Source organism: Sturnus vulgaris, chromosome 4 (genome assembly GCF_052056855.1).
Source record: "Sturnus vulgaris isolate bStuVul1 chromosome 4, bStuVul1.hap1, whole genome shotgun sequence".
NCBI classification, from domain to species: Eukaryota; Metazoa; Chordata; class Aves; order Passeriformes; family Sturnidae; genus Sturnus; species Sturnus vulgaris.
The window spans coordinates 60,044,863-60,072,225 of record NC_142246.1 but is presented as its reverse complement, the minus strand read 5'-3'; the positions used below and the strand labels follow the sequence as shown (position 1 = coordinate 60,072,225).

General features: G+C 40.4%; 1 protein-coding gene across 5 annotated transcripts in view; it reads right to left on the bottom strand.

Moving 5' to 3' along the window:
* Window positions 1–27,363, bottom strand: part of PTPN13 (protein tyrosine phosphatase non-receptor type 13) — a 111,050-nt gene that overhangs the window by 10,175 nt on the left and 73,512 nt on the right. For 4 of the 5 annotated variants that reach the window (XM_088164060.1, XM_088164061.1, XM_088164063.1 and 1 more), the window contains 26 exons: window positions 27,109–27,247; window positions 26,540–26,692; window positions 25,026–25,208; window positions 23,901–24,063; window positions 20,290–20,713; window positions 20,025–20,122; window positions 18,133–18,189; window positions 16,756–16,848; window positions 15,371–15,478; window positions 14,571–14,702; window positions 13,892–14,358; window positions 12,782–12,925; window positions 10,954–11,047; window positions 10,092–10,177; window positions 9,389–9,551; window positions 8,283–8,497; window positions 8,103–8,201; window positions 6,114–6,475; window positions 5,740–5,914; window positions 4,211–4,369; window positions 3,734–3,905; window positions 3,421–3,631; window positions 2,411–2,481; window positions 1,714–1,775; window positions 561–717; window positions 74–250 (listed from right to left, as the gene is read on the bottom strand). In XM_088164060.1, coding sequence (XP_088020186.1) covers window positions 74–250; window positions 561–717; window positions 1,714–1,775; window positions 2,411–2,481; window positions 3,421–3,631; window positions 3,734–3,905; window positions 4,211–4,369; window positions 5,740–5,914; window positions 6,114–6,475; window positions 8,103–8,201; window positions 8,283–8,497; window positions 9,389–9,551; window positions 10,092–10,177; window positions 10,954–11,047; window positions 12,782–12,925; window positions 13,892–14,358; window positions 14,571–14,702; window positions 15,371–15,478; window positions 16,756–16,848; window positions 18,133–18,189; window positions 20,025–20,122; window positions 20,290–20,713; window positions 23,901–24,063; window positions 25,026–25,208; window positions 26,540–26,692; window positions 27,109–27,247 — 4,364 coding nt within the window. The remainder of the gene's footprint in view (window positions 1–73; window positions 251–560; window positions 718–1,713; window positions 1,776–2,410; window positions 2,482–3,420; window positions 3,632–3,733; window positions 3,906–4,210; window positions 4,370–5,739; window positions 5,915–6,113; window positions 6,476–8,102; window positions 8,202–8,282; window positions 8,498–9,388; window positions 9,552–10,091; window positions 10,178–10,953; window positions 11,048–12,781; window positions 12,926–13,891; window positions 14,359–14,570; window positions 14,703–15,370; window positions 15,479–16,755; window positions 16,849–18,132; window positions 18,190–20,024; window positions 20,123–20,289; window positions 20,714–23,900; window positions 24,064–25,025; window positions 25,209–26,539; window positions 26,693–27,108; window positions 27,248–27,363) is intronic. The other variant, XM_088164062.1, reaches the window with a different exon arrangement.

The window sequence follows — 27,363 nt, the reverse complement described above, 5'->3', positions numbered from 1 at the left end:
AACTGCTTACTTGACATCTTGTTTCAAAGTGTTTTGCTGTCCGTGATGTTATTTTTTTAATGGCTCACATTACCTGGCAGGTGATTTTCTGATGCAGCTTTCTTGAGATGTAGAAGACTCTGAGCCTCTGAAGTGGCATTATTCTGATTTAAGAGATTCTGGGCTTCCTCATCTACAACATCCAACAGATACTGGACAACTTCATTGTGGTCATCCTCATCATAATACTCATCATCTGGAACTTCTGTTCCTGAAGACAAATAGTGCAAAATGACAAGTTTTCCCAGTATAGAATGGTTTGGGAGAATTAATTTAAAGGGGCAGATACATGGAACTATTTCTAGCTTTACCACTTTTTCCTTTATTTCTCTCCAACACAAAATCCAATTTCTATTAATCTACTTTCAACATTAACTAACTCCTATAAAGCAAAGCACAAGACTTGGAAATGATCTCCTAAAAGTGACTGCCATTTACTTATTTCAGCATATTCAACCATGTCATGATTCTCTTGTACAATAAAGACAGAATAATACAGTCCCTATCTCACCACCTCTTACCTGATTTGTTAATGTGTTTAGGAAAATCTGACATTTGATTGGTAAACCCAAGGGAAGGTGCATCTTCTGCTCCCGAGAGGTTCATTAGTGCTTTTGTGTGATGGATATTGTTTTCTGTATTTCCCTGAGAAGGCCCTAGGATGCCATTGCCATTGACCTGAGAAAGCAAAGAACAGTACAAATTAACTCTTAAAGAGCCAGGCAGCATGGTGAAACAGCAAACAACCACTAAAAAGTTCTCATCTCTCCTCAGCAACAAATAACCTCTATTCATATCATCTGAGATACCTGGGTGATGGGTGGGAAGTTTCACATGACAAGAACAAATAAAAAAAAAAAGAAAGCAACTAAGAAAAAAAACCACATGCTGATGAAGCAGCAGTTTTTACAAGAGAACACATAGTAGTATTTAACATTATTATAACCCCTATAAAATGTAAGCAAGCTTCAGTACTTTTGGTCCCACAACACAGCATTCCTAAGGAAAAATTAAGTGGAAAAAAAAAGAAACAAAACCACCTAGCAAATGTAACGTGAAAGTGTGGGATGTGGGGTTATAATTGTTAAATTATTTTTTATTTTTATTAATTGTTAAAACCTATGTTTACCAGAAAGCCCTGTAGGAAGGCCCAGGTGCAGGTTGGATGTTTGGAAGCAGGCTGGGGGCAGTTATGAGTGAATGCATGGAACAGCAGATGAATGGGAAGCTGATTGGGATGCATGGACAACAGCTACAGCTGAGCAGCCAATGGGTGCCCTCTTTTTGTTAAGTTTTGGTTATGTCTGGTGGAAGTTAAAAGTATAAAAGGGGAGTGATTTTTACAATAAAGAGATTTCCTTCAGATGCTTAAAGGGGATCGGTGTCTCTTTGTTCCCCATTGCTACATTGCAGAAACTGTGGGTGGAATGGAGTGTTCTGGATGATAGCCTTGCATCTTTCTCATAAGACAATTTGTCTTTCAACAAAGCAGTGCCAAAGAAAGAACAGATCAATTAAAAAAACCCTTTCATTTCTTATTCGTGTCAATTGATAATAGTGGGTTTGTATACTTTGATCAATAGCTTGTTTCATTCATTTATTTAGTTTTAAAAGTGTTTGAAGTAGATTCTTTTCTCTGATTAATGGTAACAGGTACAAGAGAGGAGCATTTACCTTGGGCCCATAAGCATCAGTTGATTTTTCTGTTTTATCACAGGGATCACCACAGGAACAACCTAAATAAAAATGAGGAAAAACCAATTTTTTCTCTGAAATTAAATTATCTCCCATCAATTATTTTTATAAAAAAATCACGGTATTTAATTCTATGTTATGACATGAGTAGCACTTCTGCCTGGTTTCTGTGCATTGCCAAACTTCTATCTGAATGAGTACACTTCATATAATGGCTTTTTGAATGTTCTATTTAATGAGATCAGAAAGCATGAATACTAATACAAGTAACCAACCCAAAGCAAAGAGAAATGTTGATAAACGGTTTAACAACTTATAGTGGAAACATGCACCTTTGAGAACAGCATTGCTTCCCTTTTCCTCAAAATGTACAAGATACAACCCCACAAACACCTGTCATTGATTACTTTAAATTTTTTTTTAAATATCTGACATAGAGGTCCTGTTTCAAAGGAACCCTTCTGCTCTATATTAGAGAGAATTTCTAAACTACACAAGAAATTACACCATAAAGACACTATTGCTGAATCTCTTTTCATGAAGCTTTTAGAGGAAAAAATCAAGCAAACTCCTGTTGGAGCTGATCACAATAAGTTGGGCTAGGATAGTATATCAGTTCCTTTATTTTTATAAACAGGTGCATTTCACTTGCTATGAGTAAGCACACAAATCTTACCATTAGCTTTCATTGGCCATGGACTTGAGTTCTCAGAGCTTTTGGATTTTGGGAACACTGCATGACCATCTCTGTGAAAATAAATATTTACAGGAATATTTATTAAAAAAAAAAATTATGGCAATCATCAGATATTGAAGTTAACGGTACCACTGGTAAAACTGCTAATCATTCCCAACCAACTTGGTGTCATTTGCAAATTGAGTAACACATCCAATCCCCTCTTTCAAATCATCACTAAAGATATGAAACTGGGCTGGCCCCAGCAGTGAGCCTTGGGGAAACCCCACTAGCACCATTCACCATCACTCTCTCAATCCAGCCAGTTTTTAACCCAATGAAGAGCATCTCTCCACGCCATGGGCTGCCAGCTTCTCCAGGAGAATGCTGTGGGAGACAGTCTCAAAGACTTCACTAAGTCCAGCAGACATATCCATAGCCTTTCCCTTATCCACCAGATGGGGAACCCCGTCACAAAAGTAGATCAGGTGGGCAGGGCAGGACCTGCCTTTCCTGAGCCCCTGCTGGCTGGGCCTGATCCCCTCGTCCTGTACATGCTGTGTGATCACACTTGAGGTGATCTGTTCCATAACCTTCCCTAGCACTGAGGTCAGGCTGACAGGCCTGTAGCTCCCTGGATCCTCCTTCCAGCCCTTCTTGCAGACAGGTGTCACACTGGTCAACCTGCAGTCACCTGGAACCTCCCCAGTGGACCAGGACTACTGATGACAGATGATGGAGAGTGGCTTGGTGAGCTCTCCTGCCAGCTCCTTCCATATCCTTGGATAAATCCCACCCCAAGAAGCACAAAGCATAGCAAGCACCACACACCCTTGTGCTCCACTGCAGCACAAAAGCTGTGAATTTACAGACCCTTTCTGTGGAGTCAGTAACACGTGGTGAATTTCCTGTCATACCAGGAACAGGTTTTACTCATACTCAAACATACACTCATACAAGCTTGCAAGAAAAACAAAAAGTACAGGGAAGCATTTGCTTCCAGAACACACCTGGTTGCTTTGAGCACCACTGTTGGAAGGCATGTTTCCAGCATTCTTTTGGCTTCTTTCAGAGTCATTCCTTGTGTGCTTACTCCATTAATGTAATGGATAATATCTAGTACATGGAGACTCTCCTCTCTGGCAGCAACTGATTTGGGGAGAATGTCACTAATATACACAACCTGATAAAGGCTGTCATGGCCTCCTGATAATGACAAACCTTGGCAGGGAAAGAAGGGGAAAACAATAAAAATCAAGGTTTCTTTGTAACTGAAGGGGAAGAATTTTCTTTAGGGCAAAAAGCAGATTAATTCCGCGTTACCTAGCTCCTCCTTATGGCACATTAGTGTAATGTCAGGCAGCAAATGAGGCAATACTGGCATCTTTGGTAACTCCAGAACACGCCCTAGCACCAATCTGACAGTCCTGGGGGCAGCTCGGAGAAAGCTGACTGCATCAGTATGGCTCATGTTGGTGACATCAATGTCATTAACCTACAAAAAACAAAAGCAACAAGGGGTTTTCCGGTTGGAAATCCCTTCCAACCAGAAGCTGAGGCTCACAGAGCTACTGAAGTCAAACCAATCTCACAGAGGAGGGAAACAGAGTATGCCCAAGTAATTACAGCATTACTGAGGAAGCATTTGTTGCTGTTCTCAACAGCTATTGAATCATGCCTCTCAGAAGGTGAGTGCCTTTGTCCTTTAAGACTTGGCTTACAACACAGTTCACTTTTTTTTTGGACTCAAAGTTGTCCTTTCCATGCTGTCCCTATGCATGAAAACGTTAATTCTCTCACTTTTATGAGCCGGTCTCCAGGCCGCAGTCTCCCGTCGCTTTTGGCAGGATCCTGAACAATGTCATGGATGTAGCAGCCAACGCTGTCATTACCTTTGGTCACTGTAAAACCCAGACTGCCCTTTTCTGACTTTGTCAGAGTCACTTGGAGCTCCACTTCCTAGGGGGACAAAACAGCACTTTACAACACAGGCAATCAGAAGAAATACGAACTTGTTACTGAATTTAAGACAGCTGGAAGCAGACAACTGATGTACCTACTGATTTAACTGGGACACAAACCTGGAACAAGACATATTTCTTATCAGGCTCAGTTTAGCTGCTTCAAATAAGCACCTCTAATGAGTTCAGACAGAACCAAATAATGTATTGCATGGAAATATCATGGGGCCAAAAGTCTATGAATTAAACAAAATTTTGAAGGCACACGTCAAGAAATATCATGGGGCCAAAAGTCTATGAATTAAACAAAATTTTGAAGGCACACGTCAAAACTCACACCTTGTTTTACCCTTATCTAGCTGCCACATATGAGAAAGGCTCCGCATTTTTAAATATCTTAACACATCCATAATTATTCAGAACAAGATAAGTGAACATATTTTCCTATAGTGAGACACAATACCATAGAGCTTATCTTGAAACTGAACGCATGCACGTGTTTTGCCCATTTTAATTTGCATTAATTTTGATTTGAAAGATATGGATCTGACTCATTTGCATTAAAAAAAACCCCACTACAGTAGACCAAGAAGGATGGAGAAAAACTTCTGAAAAAGGGATAATAAAAATACAGTTTCTTGTCAAAATGGAGTATTGGCTAGAACAGCTTTATAACCTTGAAGACCCTCACAACTGGGACGTATCAAGATTCAATTTCAATTATTTTCAATCTTTGAACAGATTATATGAGGATATGGAAGTCCCTTCTAATACACAAGACATTCCTGTGGTGTCAAGAAGCTTTCTCAGAGGAGAGCCAAAAATAGACTCCATCTTGCAGCAGAGCAGTAAGTTTTTGGGATTCATAGTTACAAATGCACCAGAGAACAGGGTCTCCTGATGCCCTTGATGCCTCAATTTATCCTCTGACCTCTGAACAACCCCTTAAAACTAAAAGAGCAGAAGCAAGATATCTGCCATTTAAGTTTCCTCTGGGTACATGGTTGAGAGGTAGGTAAATATTTAATGCCAAGGTTTCCAGGATTAAATGATCCATGAAATGGACATATACACACCCACCTGTGTACACATGGATGCCTCCACATACACAGAGGGAAAAGTATCAGCTCTTCAAGAGCTCACACAGAAAATACCTGCAGACATTGGTATGAGCAGCTGCCAAAAATGGATTACAAATGGAAATGTATGTGCCATTTATAAGGCACACAACCCAAATTAGTGCAAGTATAACCTACAACTATCTCACTTGTAAATTAATGTGCCTAATTTCTATCCACTCTCAAAATCATGGCTAAAACAACCACAGCAGGACATTTATGCTCCTGAAAGACAGAAATAGTGTATTACTGGCTCATATTCTTCAGCATTTTTTTCCAGCTGGGTGAGTAATGAATCTATTTCTCCCAGGTGTGAAGTCAGCTCAGAGACAGGAGAAGCATAGCAGTCATTTATCAACATGGACGTGGTAACATCAGGTACAGTTCTACAGGTTGGGATCACTGGCAAATCCAAAGGCACATCACTACAGACAAAGCAGAAAAAAAAAAGAAAAACGGGAATAAGTACAATATGGCTGTCATCCATAAATCAATATATAGACCAAAGCTGACTTCATGCAGATCGAAAAAGCAAACCAAAAGAAGTATTTCTATGAATAAGTCCAATAAACTTCTCTTATAAACATTTCTGCAGGATGATGAGGATCATTATCAGCAGCATACCTGCCCTCGAGCTCTGCCTTGCCAGGAGCCTCTTGCTCAGGATACAGGATGGTGCGAACAGCGTCCACCTGACACGGGTGTGCCTCATACTGACTCTGTGCCCGTGCCTCAGCTTCACCTGAGCTGTGGTACAGCCCAGAAGTCCAGCCAAGGCCCACCTGTGCAGCTGACTCCATCACCTCCTCATCACCACTTCTGCTGCTGTCACTGTAGCTGTCTCTTCTGGAGGGAGATTTTAGCCTTTTCTTGCTCAGATCAGTAGTTTCATTTTCATCTGAGCTGTCACCTTGTTCTCCATTTGATGGACCAGAAACTTCTCTGCTGACCTCTGGAAAAACTTGTTGGGGTGAATGGATGGGGGTCTACAAGAGCAAAGGCATTTAATTCATCATAATCCAGTTCTGATGACAAAAGAAAGTTTCAAAGACTGCATAAAATTACCAAAAACAAGGGGTCAGTCACTACTGACTGAACTGTGGAAACGTATCATAGCACAGTTTCAAAAAGTTCAATGCAACTTGGCCAAGACAAAGTGTGCAAAACTTTGAAACTTATGCTGCTAAAAACCTTTAAATTCATCTACAGAAAACAAAAATATTTTAGCTTCAGAAAGCCTACCAACAGATGCTTTTAAACTATGCCCAGCAGTCTTCTATGCAACTACCAAGAAATCCCTTCCAACCAGAAGCTGAGCTACTGAAGTCAAACCAATCTCACAGAGGAGGGAAACAGAGAAGCTGTCAACCAAACAGCAACAATAGCAGACCACAAAAACTAAGACAATTTATGCCAAATGTTGACTGTTAACCAAGTCATTAACTCCCATGAGAATGAATAACTATTTTGCCAATTGTCACATATTCCCAAGAATTATGTCATCCAGCAGACAGAAAGGGTTTAAAAGCTTCAGTTATGCTTTCATGGCCAGATTCCTGTGTACATGAACACATAAATCTGTGATAGTGTAAAGAAAAATTTTTATTTTGCACTTCTTTTAATAAATGCACTGTTTTATTAAAGTTCCTGTTAAAGTTCCTGTTATTCCACATTACAAAGAGGTCTATTGCAGGAGTAGGTATTTGTATTATTAATTTGTTCTGTTGCTTATCTCTCACTCCAACCCTAACTTCACTTAAATTTGTATTTATACATTTAAACTTCTCTATCAGACTTGAATGATTTCATTGTTTGAAAACAATGCTAAAGTAACTCAGATTCACAGAATCAGAGTATCCTGAGATGGAAGAGAACCACAAGGATCATCGAAGTCCAATTCCTTGCTCTGCACAGGACAGCCTCAGGAATCACACCTTGTGCCTGAGAGCCTTCTCCAAACGCTTCTTGAACTCTGGCAGGCTTAGTGCTGTGATGAATTCCCTAGGGAACTTAAATTTAAGACCTGTCTTCATCAGTTTTACACTGTCCTGTATTATGAAAAGCCTAATTTTCAGGCAACTTGTCCTCTACACTCTCTTGCTGAAACGCATGTAATTTCCACTTCTTCAAGTATCCTAAAATGGCCTTCTGTTCTTTCTATTTATTTACTAAAAATACTCTTCGGGACACCTCTAATTTCCAGGAGGTAAATATGACAACTTTTTCTCTGTTTTTACACACATCAACATCAAATTGGTGTTTTGCAGAATATCCTTCACAGAAATATCCAATTTCTATCTGAAATCAACTTGAAAACATTGGACTGCAAAGAAATCTCTGTCCCAGAAACACTGTATTAAATCTATTTCTCATGTCTTAGGTCACAAAGTGGGGGAAAAAAAGCTTTTGAAGCCATACATTCCTTTAACATTCACACAAAACAGTGCACTCCTAAGGGATTCATTCCAAAAACCACATTTCTGTGAGCACTCTCCCTATTATTCCATTTCCATCTTGCATTTAACCAACTCACCCACTCACCCACCAGGTTGAATAAATGAACCTTAAATAAGGCAAGTAATGTTTAAACAAATCCCATGCCAGACACCTCACCAGCAATGAAGGATCGATGTCCGGTAGTATTCCAGACGGCGGCCGGCAAAGGAGAAGAGAGACCTCTGGAGACGTTCCCCTCAGAGCAGAGATGACTTCCTGTGGCCACAGAGGGATTCACTGTCAGATGCAGCCCTGCAGGACTACCCCAGTATGAGTTTCACTACTCTAGGTACAAACCTGCTGGGACAAACCCTTCAGGGATGCCCCATTCACTTTCAAAATGACGTCCCCGATCTCGATTTGCCCGCTCTCTGCAGCTGGCTGCCCAGGGAAGAGCTTCTTCACCCTCACAATAGTCGATCCCAGCTGCTCTGGGGTCAGGTTATCTTCACGGCAGAAACTGAACCCAAGGCCTGAGCTGTTCTTCAAGAGTTTCACCTCAAATGTGTTCTCTGTAAAAAAAAAAACATTAACTTATTTTCTATAGCATATGCCCGTGGAAAGAGTATATGGTGTTTTAATTCCAGACATGACCATGTTCCATCTCCCCCTCACATGGTTCTTTCACCGAGTTGAACAGAAGTGTTACCCGGAAGTTCCTTCCAAGTTAAGGAGGACAAAAAGCTGATCATGAATTTTCAGTCTGCTTCCTTAGCCTGACAACATCAATATGCAGAAAGGCAGAGTGTCTCCAAAGGATTATTCCCTAGGAAGTCTATTAAGGAACCTTCTAAAGCACAGTGACACAACCTTTCCAGCCACTAATCAGGCATTAGTGAGAGCAGCAACTGGAGCTCCTGGCAGACAGGACAGATCCCATGCAAGAAGACCCAAAGGTATCTACAGGGGTTCTGCTGTCTGGGTAGGCTTCCCTTCACTTGCACAAGTCACCAGCTAGAGAGGCTGAATTATGTCACCCTCTAGTCAGGGGCACAAATCTTTCTCTCCTCATCTAGCTCTTGATGTCTTCTCTCTTCTAAGAAAGGAGCTGCAGGACCCACAGAAGTCATTTATATATAAATATCTAAATTCCCCCTGGCACCCCTTAGCAGCACCAGATATAGCAGCCTTTACTCCAGCCTTGGCACCTAAGGCTGGTGAAACTGGGAAACAACATGAAACAGTGAAAGAGCAAACCATTAATAGCAATTAAACAAAGTAACCACGATGTGAAAGGAAATCTTAAAAAGAAACACAACAGCACAAAAAGAAAGAGACTGCATTATATGCGAGGGCTTGGTATAGATTCTTACCCATTCCATTCCCATCCTAAGAAGTGAAGAAAATACTATGCAACTACAGGATGCTTTGACAGTTAAGACAATTGTTGTGTGTGACCTGACCTGCAGTGACAAAGCTGTAATCTTTGGCATTTGAAGATTCTGTTGCTGGCTTCTCCAGTGGCTCACACTGCCCCACCTGATTTGGGAGCGTACACTGTGGTGTCACTGGAGCATGAGCCTTGGCCCCTGAAAGCTGACCTTTTTCCAACAGCAGGTGCACCACCTAAAGAGAGGAAACATTCTCCAGTTAACTGGCAACAGTCACAGAGATAGCACAGTCTAGAGTATGTGTTTCCTTCTAACTTCCCAGGGCCCAAACTTTTACAGCAGCGTTATAGACACTCCCCTCCCCATATATATCCCTCCATTATTCCTTATTTTTCAAGGGCTGTTAAATGACAACCTCCAAAATACACTAATGGACTTGCAAGATACTTGCCAATAGAGTAAGAAAGTTTTCTTCCTAAAAAGTTGCGAGGGTGTTAAAAGGTGTCAAAGACAGTGTCACTTGCACATTTGTACAGAGAATTAAGTTTAAATCATTTTCTAAAGTGAGCACAAATAGTAGTCCTCAGCAGTTCTGAATGTGTACACTCACTGGCTGTTTTCAGATGTGCCAGGAAGCCAAGGAGTCTAAGAAAGCAAACCTAATATAACCACGTCAACACTGGGGAGAATTCCTTTACCTCGAGGTTCCTTTACCTCTTTTCACTCATAGAGAACTGGTTTACCACAGACAGGAGTAGAACCAGCAGCCACTCACCTGGCCCGTGTTTCTCAGCGTTTCAACAGCTTGCTTATGGGTAGCTCCTTCCAAACTAATCCCATTGACAGAGAGCACGCGGTCACCTGCATTAATAATTTAAGAAAAAGAAGGCAGAGCATCACCTATAAAACATCTACGATGCACAGAAACCTTTAAGTCTAAGCTAACAAGGACAGTTATATAAGGAAATTCTCCCTCCCCTCCATGTTTTGAGTCAAGAAGAGTACTTTGCAAATAAACTGTATGGTTCAAATCAAAGTTCTTTTCCAATCTAATGATTCTGCGAGACAATCCCATGTCAAAACCAGTGTCAAATCACCACAGCAACAGCCTGCCAGAAAGCTCAGACTCTTTATTTAAAACAAATCTTAGTCCACAGTGGGAATGCTCACTTTAGTGAAGAATGTGGCCTGGCTTACTAACAAGAGGAGCCATAACAATTACAGCATTTTCTGTATTGAGTTGCCAGGCGTGCCAAGCAAGAAGGCCACAAATAAGACAAAGCCCTCTCTCTCTGTGCCTGGAACAGAGAAGCATTCTCCATTAACATGGGCTGCTTTAGAGAACAAAAATCCCACAGGCTATCTCCTATTTTTCCCCTCCGCAGCCTCAGCATTGCTGCTTCTGCAGTTGTTCTACATTAGTTTTTTAATCTTCACCTGCAGAATTAGCTATCAAGGCAATGTTTAAAATGACAACTGCAACAGCTTGGAAAAACAGCTCTTCTTCCCAGTGAAATAGGACAGGAGGCAAACAGAGTGCTGGTTTCCAGACCACAAGATATTGTCAAGTCCCCCACAGACAGTCCTCTGCCCTTTTTTTCACACAGGAGTCCTCAATGAAAGAATGGAAATCCTACCTTTTTCTATTCTGCCATCTGCTTCAGCTGCTCCCTTGGGAATAATTGCTTTCACATAAATACCACCATGCCTTATGCTAGTATTTATACCACCCTAAACAGAAAACAAAAATAGGATTGTTAGTCTTTTTGCAGTTAGAATACTTAGTAATTAAACACAGTGTCACACAAGGAAAACTTCTTAGGAAGCGTTTGGGCTACTGGCATGTTAAAAAAACAGAGAAACTATCAAAACCAAAATGTTACATCAAGCATGTTCAGTGCAGTCATGCAATTTGCTACAAATGAAGTTGGGGTGGGAAAGTTGTAAAAACGCAATCACAATGCAAATGCACAAAACACAAATAAATGTGCTTCAGCAGACACATGTCTGCATTTTGTTGGACTTTACATGCTTGCATGCACACCAAAACTCAGACATGTGCAAGAGCACAGCATGCCAAAGCAGGAGATGCACAACCATGCAGTGTCCTACTCCAACACAACTTCTCTGATGTAACAGGAAATTAAGGAGTGCTGCTTTCTCTCAGCTCAGACAAGTTTGAAGGTCTAAGCTGCTCAAGCTGAACTGATTTTGGAGGGCCTTGGCCTTTCTGCTGATTGCAGCAGGGGTAGGACTAGATGATCTTTAAATGTCCCTTCCATCCTAAACCATTGCGTGATTCTGGCTCACTGTGCTCCACAGACTTGGAGGCAAGAGGAAGACCAACACTGTGTTAATGTTCACTCCCAAAGCACCCAGTATTTCAAGTGAAAACTTAACCCACAGGTAACTGCACAGCTCTCCTCATCACCACTGTACAGCAAAACAATGCAGGGGCAGAATGGAGGCTGGAAAAGCAAAGGGCAGTGGAGACACCACCTGGTCACCCCTTCAGGGAAATCTCTGCACTGGCTGGCATCTTCTAACATCTCAACAAAGCCAGTGCATGCATACAGCAGGTCTGGTGCTATTCAGTAACCAACTCCTGCTCTACCTTTGTTCCTCCAACTGTCTCAAGCAATGGGACATGACTTTGAATAGACTGGGATGCCAAAATAGCAGAATTTCCTTCTGCTCCTCTTACAATTCTAGCCATATATACAGAAACAGTGCTAGGTCTACAAATCGTTCTCCACCAAAAATAGATGAATATTAAAATACATGAAAATGTATATTTTAATACAAGAACAGATGCAGTGGAAAATGTGTGCATATCAGTTGTAAATTATTCTCTTCTTCTCTGAAGTGCCACTCTCCAGTATGACAGGCCCTAAAGATAAAACTACCTTCAAAATCTTATAGCCTGAAGAGAAATCAGTCTTTAAAAATATATTTTTGCCTCATATTGCAAGAAAGCAGTGTCAGCGAGGTCTCATTTGGGTTTAAGTAGTTTCTTGCTTTCTGCTTTTCTCCAGCAGAGGGAGAACACTGAACACAGTGAATGTGATTGAGCGTGCACAAATACTCTTAAATAACACCACCACTTCCACTGCCTGCTGTGCCAGTCTGGGAGGGTTTCACTTCCTTCCTTGCAAATTTGCCACAGGATTAGGTAGCAAGGGACAAAGACCATCTTGCCTTTTGTACTCACAAAGCAGCATCTGTGATAAGAGTCTATTAGGACTTTGGGGCTCCACCATAAAACAAAAAACAAGAATTACTTAAATGGCAGATGACAAGAACATTAATATAAATGAATAGTATTACTTTTCAGCTTTGGTAAGATTAATCTCACATCAATAAATTTATATAATTAAAGTGATTGCAGAAAATGTTTTGCTTCCTTTTAATTTAGCAATTTAATGGGTTGCTGGGAGTAGAGAAAAAGAGAAAACATCTAAAAACCTTGTCAAACAGTACCGTGACACTTATTCCCAAGCCGTTATCTTTTTTTGCTAGTTCAACCTCAAAGATATCTCCAGGTTTAAGAAGCGTTGCAGAAACCTTTTTAGAATTCACTTTGTTTGCTGTATTCGATGAGGAAGAATCCTTTAGTTACCAAAAAAAAAGAGAGAGAAAGAAAAAGAAACAAACAAAACAAAAAGAAACAATGATTTGCCTTTAGAACAGATGTTTACAGCTAAGACCCTAAAGGCTGGGGTTTTGAGTTTTGAGTCAGACACAGCCAGAAGGAGTCCACCTGGCAAAGTCCAAATTAATAAGACTCAAGGCTCACTGCTTCAACTCTTCCATTCCTGCCATTGAACAGGTTTAGCACAGAAATATGCTTGGCCTTTAGCAGCAAGTCTTTACTACCCAAGTGAGCTGGTTAGAGAACACTGAAACAGCAGTACTTCAGCATTACAGCAGCCAAGAGTCTGTTGGATTAATTAGCAGGAGCTGCCACAATTTAATTGAATAACCTCTGTCAGCTGAACAGAGGAATCACTGCAAGCTGGAAATAAATTTGTAGAACTTGTGATGACTGTGTCCTTTTGGAAAGGTGAAGCAGCAAGCTGTGTCTGCTCAAGAGCATGACTCACTGCTGAATTTTAATGCACAAGAGCAGTTTTTCAAGGATTAGAACAATCCCAGAAGACAATGAGTTCTGCTGCTACCCACTCCAGATGTATCACTCCTACCTTCCCCTAGGAAAAAAGTTCATTTTTCTGCCAAGTGAATAAACTTACCTCTGGGGGTGGTGACTAGATTATGAACATATTGGACAAACACACAGAATTGAAACGAGGTTTCCCACAACCTCAGCAAGTGCACTATAGGTTCATTCCAAAGCACAATCTGCCTCTAGTAAGACACATCTTGTGACATTGGAAAGCTGGAAAGCTGTTTCAAGTTACAGAAGTGATTTTCTCCATTTATTTTGAACAAAATCACCATGCTAACAGAAATCAGCAACTAGCATTAGATGCAGGCTGCTCTTCCCTCACATCCTGACACCCAGAGGCAGCTATTTCAACACCACTATGGGAAATATTCATATGAAATCCACTATGCCTTTTTAGCCGGCTGCTGCTCCTGACTGCCGGAGTAAGTTGCTTCATCCATGTCAGAATCCCCTCGGTCAGAATATTCCACAGGTTCCACTACCCCAGGCCTTTTATTTTTAGCTCGAGTACTGTCTGATGAGGATCTTCTCTTCTCGCCCGCTCTGGAGCCCCCAGCCTGGCCCTCGCTGTAGTGCTGGGCGTCCTGCTGGGCTCTCCCACTCGTACGCTTGCCGAAGAACGCGCCTGGCTGGCTCTGGGACAGGCTGGCGCTCTCGGTCCTGGAATCCTGGGAGCTCAGGCTTCCATCCCGCCTGCCTCCCGACAGTCCGGAGAGGCTCCCCGAAACGGGCCCCTGCTGCCCACGGCACCGGCTGAGCTCCTCGCAGGAGGACTCTGCCTCGGTGTCCTGCACTGAAGAGGGCCTCCTCAAGTAAGCCCTGGCTCCATTGCTGACATGAGCAGTGCTCGACGATGCTGAAAAGCAGGACACAAGACAGCCATCAGCACCTTATCTCAGCACTTTTATCAGCTTACAGCCCAGGAAGGTTTCACCCGCTGGATATCCTGCAGAAAGCTCTGTGCTCACACTGCGGCCACCATTACCCCAACGCCTCTCCATTCTGCCTCTGAACACAACTCCAGGCCGAGCCAGCTGGGGCTGGCACAGCAGACACTGCCATCCCTACCTTTGCACAGCCTCTCCTTGGGCTGGGAGATGACAAGGGTCACGTCCTCAGGAGCATTCTCCAGGATTTCCAGCGCTGCCTGGTGGCTGACGCCTTCCAAACTCGTGCTGTTTATGGATATGAGGCGGTGCCCTGCACACACAGGGGGCTGTTCAGATACAGTCTAACACATTTTTACCCACCAGTGACAACACAATGCATGGATTAAAAATTACTAAACTACAAGTAAAGCTGGAGTAGGGAACTTTAATCATTAAAAACAAAAAAAGCCAAACCCCAAACCAGACCACAAAAACTGGTTTTATATTCTCTTTTTAACCTGCTAAATCTTTACATATTATGATTTCTACCTTCTCTTTTACTGTTAAAAAGAAAAAAAAAAAAAAAAGCAGAAATCAGAACTTAAATGACCAACAACATGCAGTTCAGTTCAAGACAGGGACTAAAATGAGAAGGACGCTAAATATATTTTTCTCCTCCACCCCCACTACAGTTACAGTTATAATGTATGGTTCCATTTCACTTTTTTCAAAAATTAAAGTAGGGATACTGGTTTTAAAAACTTTAAACTAAAATGCATCAGCAAGACAGACAATGGAAAAAAAGTCTTTATATGTAACCTCAATTTTCTGCTACTTCAAGCTTTATCATTTTTACATTGGTTGGTGTGATTGTTGTTTTTGTACAGTTTAACAAAGAAGTATCACTAGTTTTCAGAAATTATCTGAAAGGTAACTTAAGGTCACTGCTCTAAGGAACTGTGATACACAGAGCCATAGATAGAATTTTACACTATTCACCTGGTTTTAGAGTTCCTTCCAAATCAGCTGGCCCTCCAGGAATAACTGAATGAATAAAAATTCCCAGATCAAGTTTCCCTGTCTTCTCTCCACCAACTATTTGAAAGCCTACAAAAAAAGGCCCAAAGCAGGCAAAAATGTCAGTGATCACCACGTAACTTAACACAAGTCCATATTTTAGAACAAACAAAAACTTAGTCATTCTAATAAATGTAAAGTAAAAAACCCCAGACACCTCAAATTTAAATCTACATGGAAACAAACAGCAAAGCTTTTTGATTAAGCTTAGTGTATACTCTTGTTTTAAGCAATTGATTTAGACTTTGTCAGTCTGTCTGTTCAGGACACTCCAGCAAAGGCTACAGAAAACAACTCTGGCAGGAGTAACACACAAACATGTGACATAAAATGTACATTTGCTGAGCAGATAAAAATTGTTTTCTATCACATAAAAATTTCTGGTCTTCTCCATTGTTCGATGTTTCACACAGAAGTTTGACCCTGGTCTTAAGATCTGAGTTTTCAATCTCCCTGTTTTATTTTGAGGCTTCTAATCTACTTCTGTTTTTCTACCACATAAACCTGGGACAAATGTTCCGGGGGGGGGAAGTAGAAGATATCAGGTCTTCTCTATTTTAGCTAAAACAGCCAGGTACCATAAATTGCATGGGGAAGAAAGAGGAGAAATAGTACATTTCTTTGAATTTTTTGTACATTACTGTGCAGTGTAAACACTAAGTATTACTGTCTTGTAGGCTTTTTTTCCCTCTCAAATTTATACTAGAGACTTGAATGACAGAACAATGTCCTTAAGGGCACTTAAGAGAGTCTTCCTAAAGCACAACACTGACACCCAATTTTTCATTGCTCATACAGGGAAAAATTATGCGGGTTTATGCAAAAAACTCAGTGGAGAGGAAGGAATGCAATGCAAAGATGTCATCTCCCAGGCTCCTTAAACATCCAATCAGTGTTCCACCTGATATTGCAGGAGTAAGGAAAACACTCCACAATTAGCACATAATACTTTTACTGTGTCTTTTTTTTAAAAAAGAGCATTCAATTAAAGCATTTGTCGCAGCTCAAAGCTGTGAGGTTCCACAGAGACAAAATTCTATACTGAGCACAGAAATAAACTTTAAATGCCAACTTCTAGGATGACTAGTTCACAATATAAATATTATCCTACATTTACAATATTGAAAAACTGAAAAACAGACTTGCTTAACATCACAGAAAGTGCATTTTAAATGCCTCCAAAATCCAGCTACTGCCTGCGTTGCTTTACTCAGTTCTACAATAACTGCTTAAATACAGACCAGAAAACTTTATTTTGTTTTTGGCTTCTAGAAATACATGTCAACAGCAATTTTAAAGCCACTTACCTAAGCCAAACTTTTCATCCTTTTTCAAGTTCACCAGAGTGATCTCTCTCTCTGGTGTGGCAACTCTGTTCTGTGTTGTTTGAAGAGAGTCAACTGGAAAGCCAACATTTCATGATCAGACACTTCAGGTTTACTTTAAAGTTCTTTTCCATTAACAAATATTACTTTTCTGATAACTTGAAAAGCTGTTTTGATCTAGTGGTCAAACTTGCATCTTCTAAGCCATGGCCAAAGACAGAAAAAAAACCTCCACGAACCTTCTAACCCACTTCCATCTTCAGCAGTTAAAAATCTTTTACTCCAGCTAAGAAAAGCAGCTAGCACAGTCTTGTGGAAGGACAATATAATTGAGTCCTAGAATCTTCAACTTCATTAGTCTCAGTTCAGGAAAATATTTAAATCTGTTTATGTACTCTGCTCATAGAGAGGAGCAAACACATTGGTGAAATTGAAACTGAGGGTCATTATATGAAATTACTGAAAGGTTACTCAATGAGTTCTCTTAATGGTATCTCTTCATTAAAAACTAACCAAAATCAGAAACATCTACTAAAACTTCTCTTGCTTGAATTTACTTCCTCATTTGCAACTCCACAAGATATTGATTCCACCTCTTCTAAAATTTTAACATCCTCACAAGAGAACTCTGACACCTGAGGCTTCCTATCAGGCTGAAGTAGACCCAGGCATTTAAGAGATCCAAGAAGAATAATTTGGTGAAGAAAAAAAAAGCAGCACAAACAAGCACCAACAAGAAAATCAAACCCACAAGCAAGCAAAACAAAATACAAACAAGCCCAATCTCCTGAAACTTTAGGAAACACTAACATGCTTGCAAGTCTGAACTCATGGACTTGCTTCCTAGAGAAGACATTCATTTGGTCCAGGAGTGCCTGGGATACTTTTGCCCTAAGTGGAAGAGGCAATCCACAGCTGCAGAAACCTAATGAGCTCCACACACTGCTACAAGGAGAGAACAAGTGATGCAGGGGAGTGCAGCAGACTGCATATCACCCAGATAAGGATTTTTTTCTACCACAAAACCACATCAAGCCTAAAGAGTGAAAGAACTGAAAACAAAATACAGAACCAGTAACCTCCTAACTGAGGGAAATAAGCTTTCAAGAGCATGATCTGGTAAGTACGAGCAGCCTTCAAGTCCCAAACTAAACAGACACTATTTAAAAAATATTACACACAGTTGTCTAAACCTCCCCCAAGAAGCAATCAAAAATAAATACTATGAGTTGCATTTAGGGAAAGGTGCTATATAGCCAACTGGCAGAGGCTCTTAAGAATACCAAAGACACAGGACAGGTGGAACAGTGAAGCATTTGCAAGTGACAAACTGACTGAATTAATTACTAATTAACTTACCACTCTCTTTTAATGCTGCTGATGACAGAAGATTTTCTGAAGTATTCATGCTAACACCTGTGACATGCATGGAAGTATTAGACACTATTATAATTTTTTTTAAATACAGAAGCTACCAAAAGTAGTAAAGTATTTCATACTTTACACAGCTCATATGAGCTCGTTCACAATATCAAACTACTTCTTTTAAAAATTAATAAACATAAAACTAGCTTTATATTAGCAAATCCAAATTACTCATGTACCCTAGTAGTTTTAAGGTTCAGATAGATGGTAGCTCATGCAAAGGCAATGAATTATAGGAAGGACAGAGGTTTGGCCTTTATGACCATGGTTAACTTCAGATAAAAGTAATGGATCTTAAGCAATGAAGTAAAAGACTAAATTTTCTAACACTATTGGATATTGAATATGCTGAACCTAATAAACCAACACAACAGGACTCCTGTAAGGTTTTGTAAAGGACCAAATAAGCTGTTGCAGTAACAAGCAATTTGAACTACTTCTATTAAAAATCATTTGCATGTAGAATAATATTTTCTTTGAAATTATCACAGCCAAACAAATATGGCCCTACTTTAAAGAGGATAAAATAATAAATGTACCAATATATGAAAGTAAATGAGGGAAGATAATTCAAGCTTCTTAGAAAAGCAACCCTGGTCTTCTCCAAACCTAAAAACCCCGAAGTTTCATCTGATGTATTTCACCATGCAAAGAACCTATGTCCCTCAGCACAGGCAGTGTGATTCAGCAGCACTTTCTGACATGTACCTAAAACCCTCACCAGAACTGCTGCCCAGAAGATCATGGGTAAGCACATGATCATATTAATCATAAAACTAAAGGCACAGGGTAAATGGCTGCAACCAGTCACTAAAGAACCTATATGCCTTATCTAACTCTTCAGTATTTATTCTCTCAGCACTGAAAATGCATCATATTCCCAAGTCAGTCCTGGTTTCAAGTGCACTGTGGGGGGCAGATATGGGATATCACACTCTGCTTTTTTTGCCTTTTTTTAGTTTGTTTATAATGACCCCCATCCCCAGAAACTTAACCATCTTCCACTTCTTCTGATGTCCTGTAACTACTGTAAAGCCAACCAGCAGCTAAGGCTGCAAATATTTCAGTCATTGTAGTTTCTATTGTTACAACAGGGAATCATCTAGAACCAGAAACTGGTAACAAGCAGATATTAAAAATTCATGTTTAATAACCCAGTGTTAGTTTAAGTCTGTTTAGCTGCTCAGAATGTTTTTGTTTTTAATGTGAATTCTCTCTTTCAGTTAATAGTAAGACTACTTGTGTGCACTCCAATCCTTACCAAGAAAATGGACTAAGTGCATCTGGCTTACTTCACTACAAAAGTGCTTTTGTGAAACACCCAGTGTATTGCAAGAAACAATTTAACTAAATTTTATTATATCTGAACAACAAAAAAAACCAACCAGCAACCCAAAATGTGGAGTTACTACTTAGAGGTTCTGGCCAATACCCAGCTGATCTGAACAGTCACTTCCAAAAAACCACTCCCTACACCCTTTCCACAGAAAACACTAAAAAGTTCAGCCTTCACAAACAGATTGTGAAGACTAGCAAATTATTAAAAGGTCCATACAACCAAATGGCATCCTGAAGTGACAACCTGGAAGCTGTTTTCTGCTACAGCTTTTACTTTACACCCCTGTGCACAGACTGACTACTGACCAAAGGAGGATTTTTTTAGATTCACTGCAATAATAGCCTTGATTGCTTTAATATGTGATACTCTGCTCCCACTTGCAAATAACAGTATTATCATCAGTTAATAACTATATCAAAACATTACACCCAAAGCAATTTTAGAGGTTAGTTAGTAAACACAGTAATATTACTTTTTGCATGCTGACCTACAACATAGGCTTGACCGGTATCTTCAATGGATGATGAGTCTGATTCATTTTTCTTTCTTTCAGGGCTTCTACTTAAACCTGCATGAGATTTTGAACTTAAAGGGGAGAAGGAGAGAAGGGGAACCAGACAGAGGGAAGAGGAAGTTGGGAGAGGGAAGGATCAATGTAATAAAATAATGGCATGAATAATAAATCAAAACTGATGCAAAATGTACATTGACTGTACACAAAGATACTGCGGGGTGGTCAGAGAGACTCTTACTTGCTCAGTTTTAATGCTCCCTTTGCAGATCCAGCATCAAATTTTGGCATTTGCTGAAAGACCCTTCCCATTATATCTTCTATTTTTTTGGGGGAAGAATCCAAAGCAGTAATAACATTTTTCCTCGGGGGGTAAACAGAGATGTGACTCTGACTCAGATCGTGAAAGGACTTGCTCATAACTCTGGGTCTTTCCTCCCACGGACTCTTCTCGTTCTTGTCCCTTGCAGAGCCAGGAAGTGGCTGGAAGAGCGAGAGCTCAGAGCAGGAGAGTCTCTTAAGGATCTCTGCTTGGACAGACAGGGGTCGAACAGCGAGTCTGTTCAGAGTGCTGCTGGCCAGGCTGCCAGTGCTGATGGCTCGGCCCATGTTGAAGCCTTTGACAGAGTCTGCGTGAAGGTTCAGGCTCCTAAATGAAGCCCTTTCTGTGGAAATCAAAAACAAACCAACAAAAAACAAACAACTGAAGTTATTCAGTAGAGCTAGTGTGACCACCTTGTGTAAAGCATGCTTTTTAAACAACCAACTAACATAAAATGTATTTTCTCGAGATGCTTAGCAGTATATACCATCATCAGAGAAATATATAGAAACACCCACCATAGAGTTTGCTCAGGAAGCAAAGTTTGGAGTTCATGACACTACAGTAACCCAAAGTCCAAACCCACAGAATATTTATCCTCTTATTAGCATGAAGACTCATATTCCCTGTCAGGCTGCTGTGCCTTATACACAGGCACATCATCTCCTTCTGCAAAACAAATAATATCCTCAAGCCAAGTGACCTGGAAGACTACACTTCCTTTAATCTGCTCATAAAAGCCTTTCCCAGGATTTGAACAAATAGGGCTCCCCCATCTCCCCACTATCAGATGCTACCAAACTTTCATCCCCCCATTGCTTTGTTTTCTTGGCATGAGCCCCTCCATATTTACAGTACAGCAGCAAGGCCATGGGGGCTTGGCAGCATCTCTGCCCAGTTACAGAGCACCAGTCGGCTCAGGTGCATTAAGGACTTCCCCTGCCACAAACACCCTAGCACGAAACAGAAAGTGTTGACTGGGGTTTGCCAGATTTTTGACTCATTAGCAAGGATTCCCTTAATCAGCAGCGAGAAACAGGTCTTGGACTGTAATTAAATTACTGTCAGCTGAGTCGTGGGAACTGTCTGGGTGGATGTTCTTAGCTCAAAGCAAACTCATGATAATACATCTTAGCCTAAACCCCTCTTAATTCAGAGCAAAGCTGAGCAGGGCTCCTTTCTATTACCCTAACTGCCTCCTAAGGCTAGCAGTTAAGTTCCTGGGGCTTGCCTCTCACACAGGAACTTGATAAGCTGTGGCAACTGGTTGGCTGGTTAGAGACTTTAAAGGAAATCAGGCCACCTGAACCCTTCATAAACTTCACTGGTATCTTGGAGTTAGCTCACAGGGAAGTCTCAGGAAAAGCAATCCTCAATGCATATATATTTCTGATTTAAGGTTAACCAGTGGGTTTTGTTAACCCTACATGCATGCAGGAAATAAGCTTCTTTAGGAAGCTGCTGTAACTCAAAGGGAAAATTCTACTTTTTGGTACACATCAAGTTAAGTTTAATGGTAAATACTGTGGCATTTAGCAAAGAGTGTATTTGGCAAATGCAGCCTCAGTCCTGCCATTCCAAAATACTTTACTGCCTCCAATACCTCAGGCAGGAATTAATTGCCACAGTAACTCAAGCTTCCTCTGTGACAGTCATAGAGATGGTGAAGAATTAGTTGTGGAAGGTATGTTTTTCTGTCCTTTCATCAGGTGAACTAGTATACAACTACCACTTCCTTATCCACACCCAACACCTCTTCTAGCCACAGCCACCAGACTGTATAAGCTATAGAAGAATGGGATTTGTGGATTTCTGGTCTGATTGGACAAAATCAATTTCCTGACTGACCGAAGGCATCAATGACACCTGCACTTGCTGTGTTCCCATCATGGGGAAGGGTACCCTAATAAAACATGCTGAGATCTCTTCTCTTGACATTATATTTACCCTCTGAGAACACCAAACAGAATTTCTATGGATTTCAAATGAATACTTTCACATCATTAACTACATTATATAGACATTAGGCTTTTCAATCCTTCTGCCAATCCTGTAACTGAAAATTCTCATGTGCTCAAAACTCATCATCTGTAAGGTCGACTTAACCTTCATTTGATTTTTTTTTTTTGTTTTTCCATATGCCTCTTCTGGAATCCAGAATGCCCTTTTCTTTACTGTCGTGTGCTCTTTTCTTTACTGTTTTGCTGAGTGCTTCCAACTCCCAGCTTTTACTGACATATTAAGGGTTTGATTTAGATATAGTAAAGTTATGACAACAGCAAATTTTTTTATTTTGTTTTTACTTTTAATAATCAGTATGCTGGAGTTAACTGCTGATTTGTTTGCTTCTGATTACAAGTGATTAGCAGAACCTGGGACCTCTGATTTCCAAGTTATCTGCACTGCACAGAAGCAAATTATTGTTTTCCAGATTCCCACAGCAGAACACATACTCCATCTGTTAAGAGCAACCAAGTTTTCCTAGACAAGAAAGCCTTCCCTGTATTGCTTTTCTCTGCAATTCAGGATAAGCAAACTCTACATCAGAGAATGGCATAAAGCCTTTAAGTCACTTGGTCTTATTTCTTTGCCTGAAGCTGGCTGAGCCCAACAGAAGAGAAAAAAGGTTAGATAGTTGCCACACACAACTATCCCACTCCCACCCCTCCTCTTTTCTTTTTTTAAAATTAGGCATCACAGAATCCACAGCAATGGGGTCAAACTTCATCCCAGCTAAACTAGTGGAAGTCTGGATTAACAGCAATTGGAATGCAGACAGATAACAGGGAACAAAGAAAGCGTGAGCAGGCAGACTGACCGAAACAGCACTTCCAGACCACCCTGAAGGCCAGCCAGCCAAGTGATGTCTGCTCCAAACAGTGATGAAATTAGTACAGAGGGCTTTTTCAATTATTACATTGTCCAATTAATACTTTCTATCTAAAAAGAATGCCCTTACATTTTCTATTATGCACACAAATTATGAAGGAAATGCGAATTATGAAGGAAACAGATTAGTACCTGTGTTATTCCTTACCAGGTCCAACCAACATTAAGTGGAATAAAGACAGCTGTACCCACAGCTTAGAGATGGAGCATCTTGGAATGCTCCCTATTTTAATTGTACTCCGGTGATGACACCATTAATTTCACATTATCAAAACAATCCCTTTCACATTAAGCAAAAGTTAAAAGTCTTGTTATTGAAATACCTTCAAGATTTCTGAAAGAAAAGGCAAAGGACTTCAATTCAAGAGGGAAGTATTATTAGTGACCTGTTTTTAGATTCCTTTTAGGTTAGAGGAGCTGCTGTGTGTCAGCTTTTCTGTGTACTCCTAACTCCTTTCCCATCCCTTAAACAAAATCTAAACAAGTTTAGCTAGTAGTCTCTTCATAGTATAAACCCTCCAAATGTAGTTCTACACATACACAGCACTCAGCAGAATTACTGAAGCTCTAGTTCAGTTTTTCTCCTTACAAAAATACATATAGATTGCTAATAAAAACTAACAGAGCATCACAGTCCTTACCAATGTCCTGAGTGTCTTGGTTGCTCTGCCTGGTTCTCATCTGTAGCTGGAACTTATGCTGGGAAGAGCAGAGATGCAAAAGGTACTGGCAAGTCTTACTATTGTCAGTCTGAAAGGCATGCTTGATGCCATCGGATGTGTTCTGCAAAGTTATTTTCTTCTTCTACACAATGGAGAAAGAAAAAAAGTCAAAGACAAATTATTTCTTTCAGCCTACAAAGAATTCTGTATTTGCTTGTGCACAGTTACAGCATTCAAACTTTCCTGAAGCAAAATGCACTGATAGGAGAGACTTCTATTAAAATAGGAATCACAGGTTATGTGAGATTTATAAAGTAGCTTTATCTTTAAAGCTACTCCTGGGCTAGATGAGAAGGTGCTTTATTATTATTTAATCCATGTCTGTTACTGTTAGTGCTGAGTAATGACAACCAGAACTATTACACTCTGCAGGATATGGTTTTCAAAGGCCCCTGAGGAAGTCACAAGGGATGCTGCCATTTAAGAGAAAAATAACTAAATGCTGATCTAATTGCCAAATCTCTCAGTTAATGTTCCAGTTCTTGAATTTATCTTTTGAGTAATTTTAAAATTTGAATTTATCTATTCTAGTTAAAACCATCTCACAGATTAAATAGGCTGTTGCTTTTCAATAAGGTATCAGAAAGAGTTAGAAGTGCTGTTTCCAATACCTATATAAAGGTAAGCATTTGAAGCTCAATGTCTCATTAAAAACTGACACATGATCACCAGATTATGGTGTACCCACTCAAGTTGGCTGGTGTTGTCCAGATCAAGTGTCAGCCTGTTATCTTTTATCATTTAACTTAACTACTCTTGGAAATATAACTTAAGAGTAACATAAGTGCACCTCTTAATTATATTGAGTACTGGCAGTCCTCTAATGCAGGATTCTCAGTCTGGTGTTCCTTCACTATGCTTGTCCATGAAAGCTAAGGAAAAAACTCCTATTTCAATCTCATAATACGACAGCCAAACAAAACACAGTCAGACTGTGCTGTAAAACAGCAGCTTAATTTGCAAAAAGGAGCCAACAAAAAACTCACAGTAACTGGAGATACAAATATAGATGTGTACACAGAGAGGAAAAAGAGCCCAACTTACACTAAAGGATATTTTCTTTGTCTCTCTCCATGGGAAGCGCAGTACAGGTGTACGGGCACCATTGTGAACTTCAAAAATGACAACTCCTTTGCAGCACACTCCCAGAAGGATTCCTGTTTGGGATTTCTTCTCAGGCAGCACGTGATGGAGGTGAACCCCATATTCTGTGAGCCTCTGACACAACTGCACAGATCAATGCAATGAAACTTCTATGAGTGTGAATTTAAGGTCATCACAAGTTTTCATACCGTTATATGAATATTATATATTTCTCTAAAAATATTTTCACATGTGAATATAAACACATGGATTTTAGCAAAAATACTCCTCACTGCCTGGTGATTCCACTTAGTTATAGTTTACAGCTGTTATCACAGACACACATCAGCTGAGGGTTTTAAGACTTGCCAGACTACAGCAGATGAACTCAATGTTTATTAAAATCAAACAGGGAAAACACAGAGAACACATGTGAGTAAATCAAACTTGCACAAAGCAGTTGTTAGCAAGGAATTGTAACCAGACAAATGTGCTTGTTCTTCATCCATTTCCTAAAAGCAGAATTAAATTAACACTGCAATTCTGTGATCATATTAAGGTATCACATGCAGTTTCACTCACTTTGCACTCGCAGTTATTCACCCCTGTTGTCTCTCCAGTACTGGTGTAAGGGACTGATGGAATGAATCAAACAAGGGAATCTAACTGCTCTCCCCCCCACACCCCCAGCCAGGCTACGTTTTAGCTGGGATCATGTCCCCTACTTTGTTCTCTGTGGCTAAGTTACAAGAACACTTCTGTAAAACAAGCAACAGACTTGGAATGGACAAAGTCAGCTAAGTGCCTCTTCCATCATGTACTCAGAGATGATGGAACTGTAGCATGGCTGTGGAATTACAGTGTAATAGCTTTTTGGTGTTTCAACAGCAATCCTTCCCTCCCTGAACTCATTTTGATCAAGGGAGAACCTGATTATTATCCCACAAGCAAACACCATAATTACATTTCACAATAGGTCCTTTCAGAATAATCCAAATATATCTGTGGATAATGGCTTTCCTATCATGTTACATAGAACCTGCACAAAAAATTATTGGCAGTGCTTTTGGCCTGCTTCATACCAAGCACCACACACAACATTAGGTGTAACAATTTCTTTTGTAATTTATGGGCTTTTTCCTCTCTACAGAAAGCACAAAAGACATGGGGAACACAGGGTGTGCTGCCTCATAAACACAGCTTTCTTTAGAGCAAACACACATTCGTAGTTGCTTTTAAGTCAGCTTGAGCTGAGACTGCTGATTGGAAAAAAGTGAGAGAACTTCCCATCTGTTACGATTTCTTTTGGCTTGTTACAATGTGTCTTTTGGACAAAATCTTTTCAGTTTTCTTCCTTTCAGTGCTATTCAGAGCCCGAGTTGTTTTACTGTGCTTTCACTTAAGTCCATGCATCCATATTCCAACAAGGGAATTCTTAAGCCACAGATGAAGGAAGCCAACTGCTGCCCACTTACCTTCAGAAATTCTAACTCTGTCTCTTTTTCAGAGGCACCCACGTAAGTGCTGTGCAGTTTTGGCAGCTCCTCCTTGATGTAGGACACATCCAGTTTCTCCATCACTCTTGCTGGGACATAGTGTTCTAGTCTGAAATAAGACAAGCCGTGCACCTGCAACACAAAAGATTTTTGTGATGCCACCTCCGTATATTGCCCTGTGAGCACAACTGAAGCACACACATTCATTTATACAAACAACTGTACATTACAAATCAGAGGATCATAAGATTCTGAGTAACGAGAGGGAAGGACAATCTCCATCTTGACCCACACCTTAATTTCATATCAGTTTCTCCATATTCAAGCCTGACTCTACTTCCACTGAAAAAAAAAATTGTTTTAACACCCAGATCTTGCACTGAATTCTGCAGCTAACTGTGTTAGACATTGGGAACATCTGCTGCACATCAGGTGATCTTCCAGTCTGGGGCAGAGCTGCAGAGCACGTGTGGCAGATCACAGTCCAGTCTTTAATGAAGCACCAAGATCACAGTTCAACAAGATCAAAGGTGAAATTGATGATGTACCTCTGCCTGGTAATCTCCATACTCAGCTTGGAGAGCTAGGGATGCTAATAATAAGGCTGTCTCATCATCACAGTGCATCCTGTCTTCTAGGATGTCCTTCCTCAACTGCAGATAGTACTGGTGACATGTCAGCGTGTGCCTAGAACAGGAATATAAAACAAAACCATGAAAAAAACCCATACACCACCTTTAGTACTCCAGTACTGATTAATATTCAATTTCTGTCCATAAATTTAGGGTTCAAGGGGCTATAAA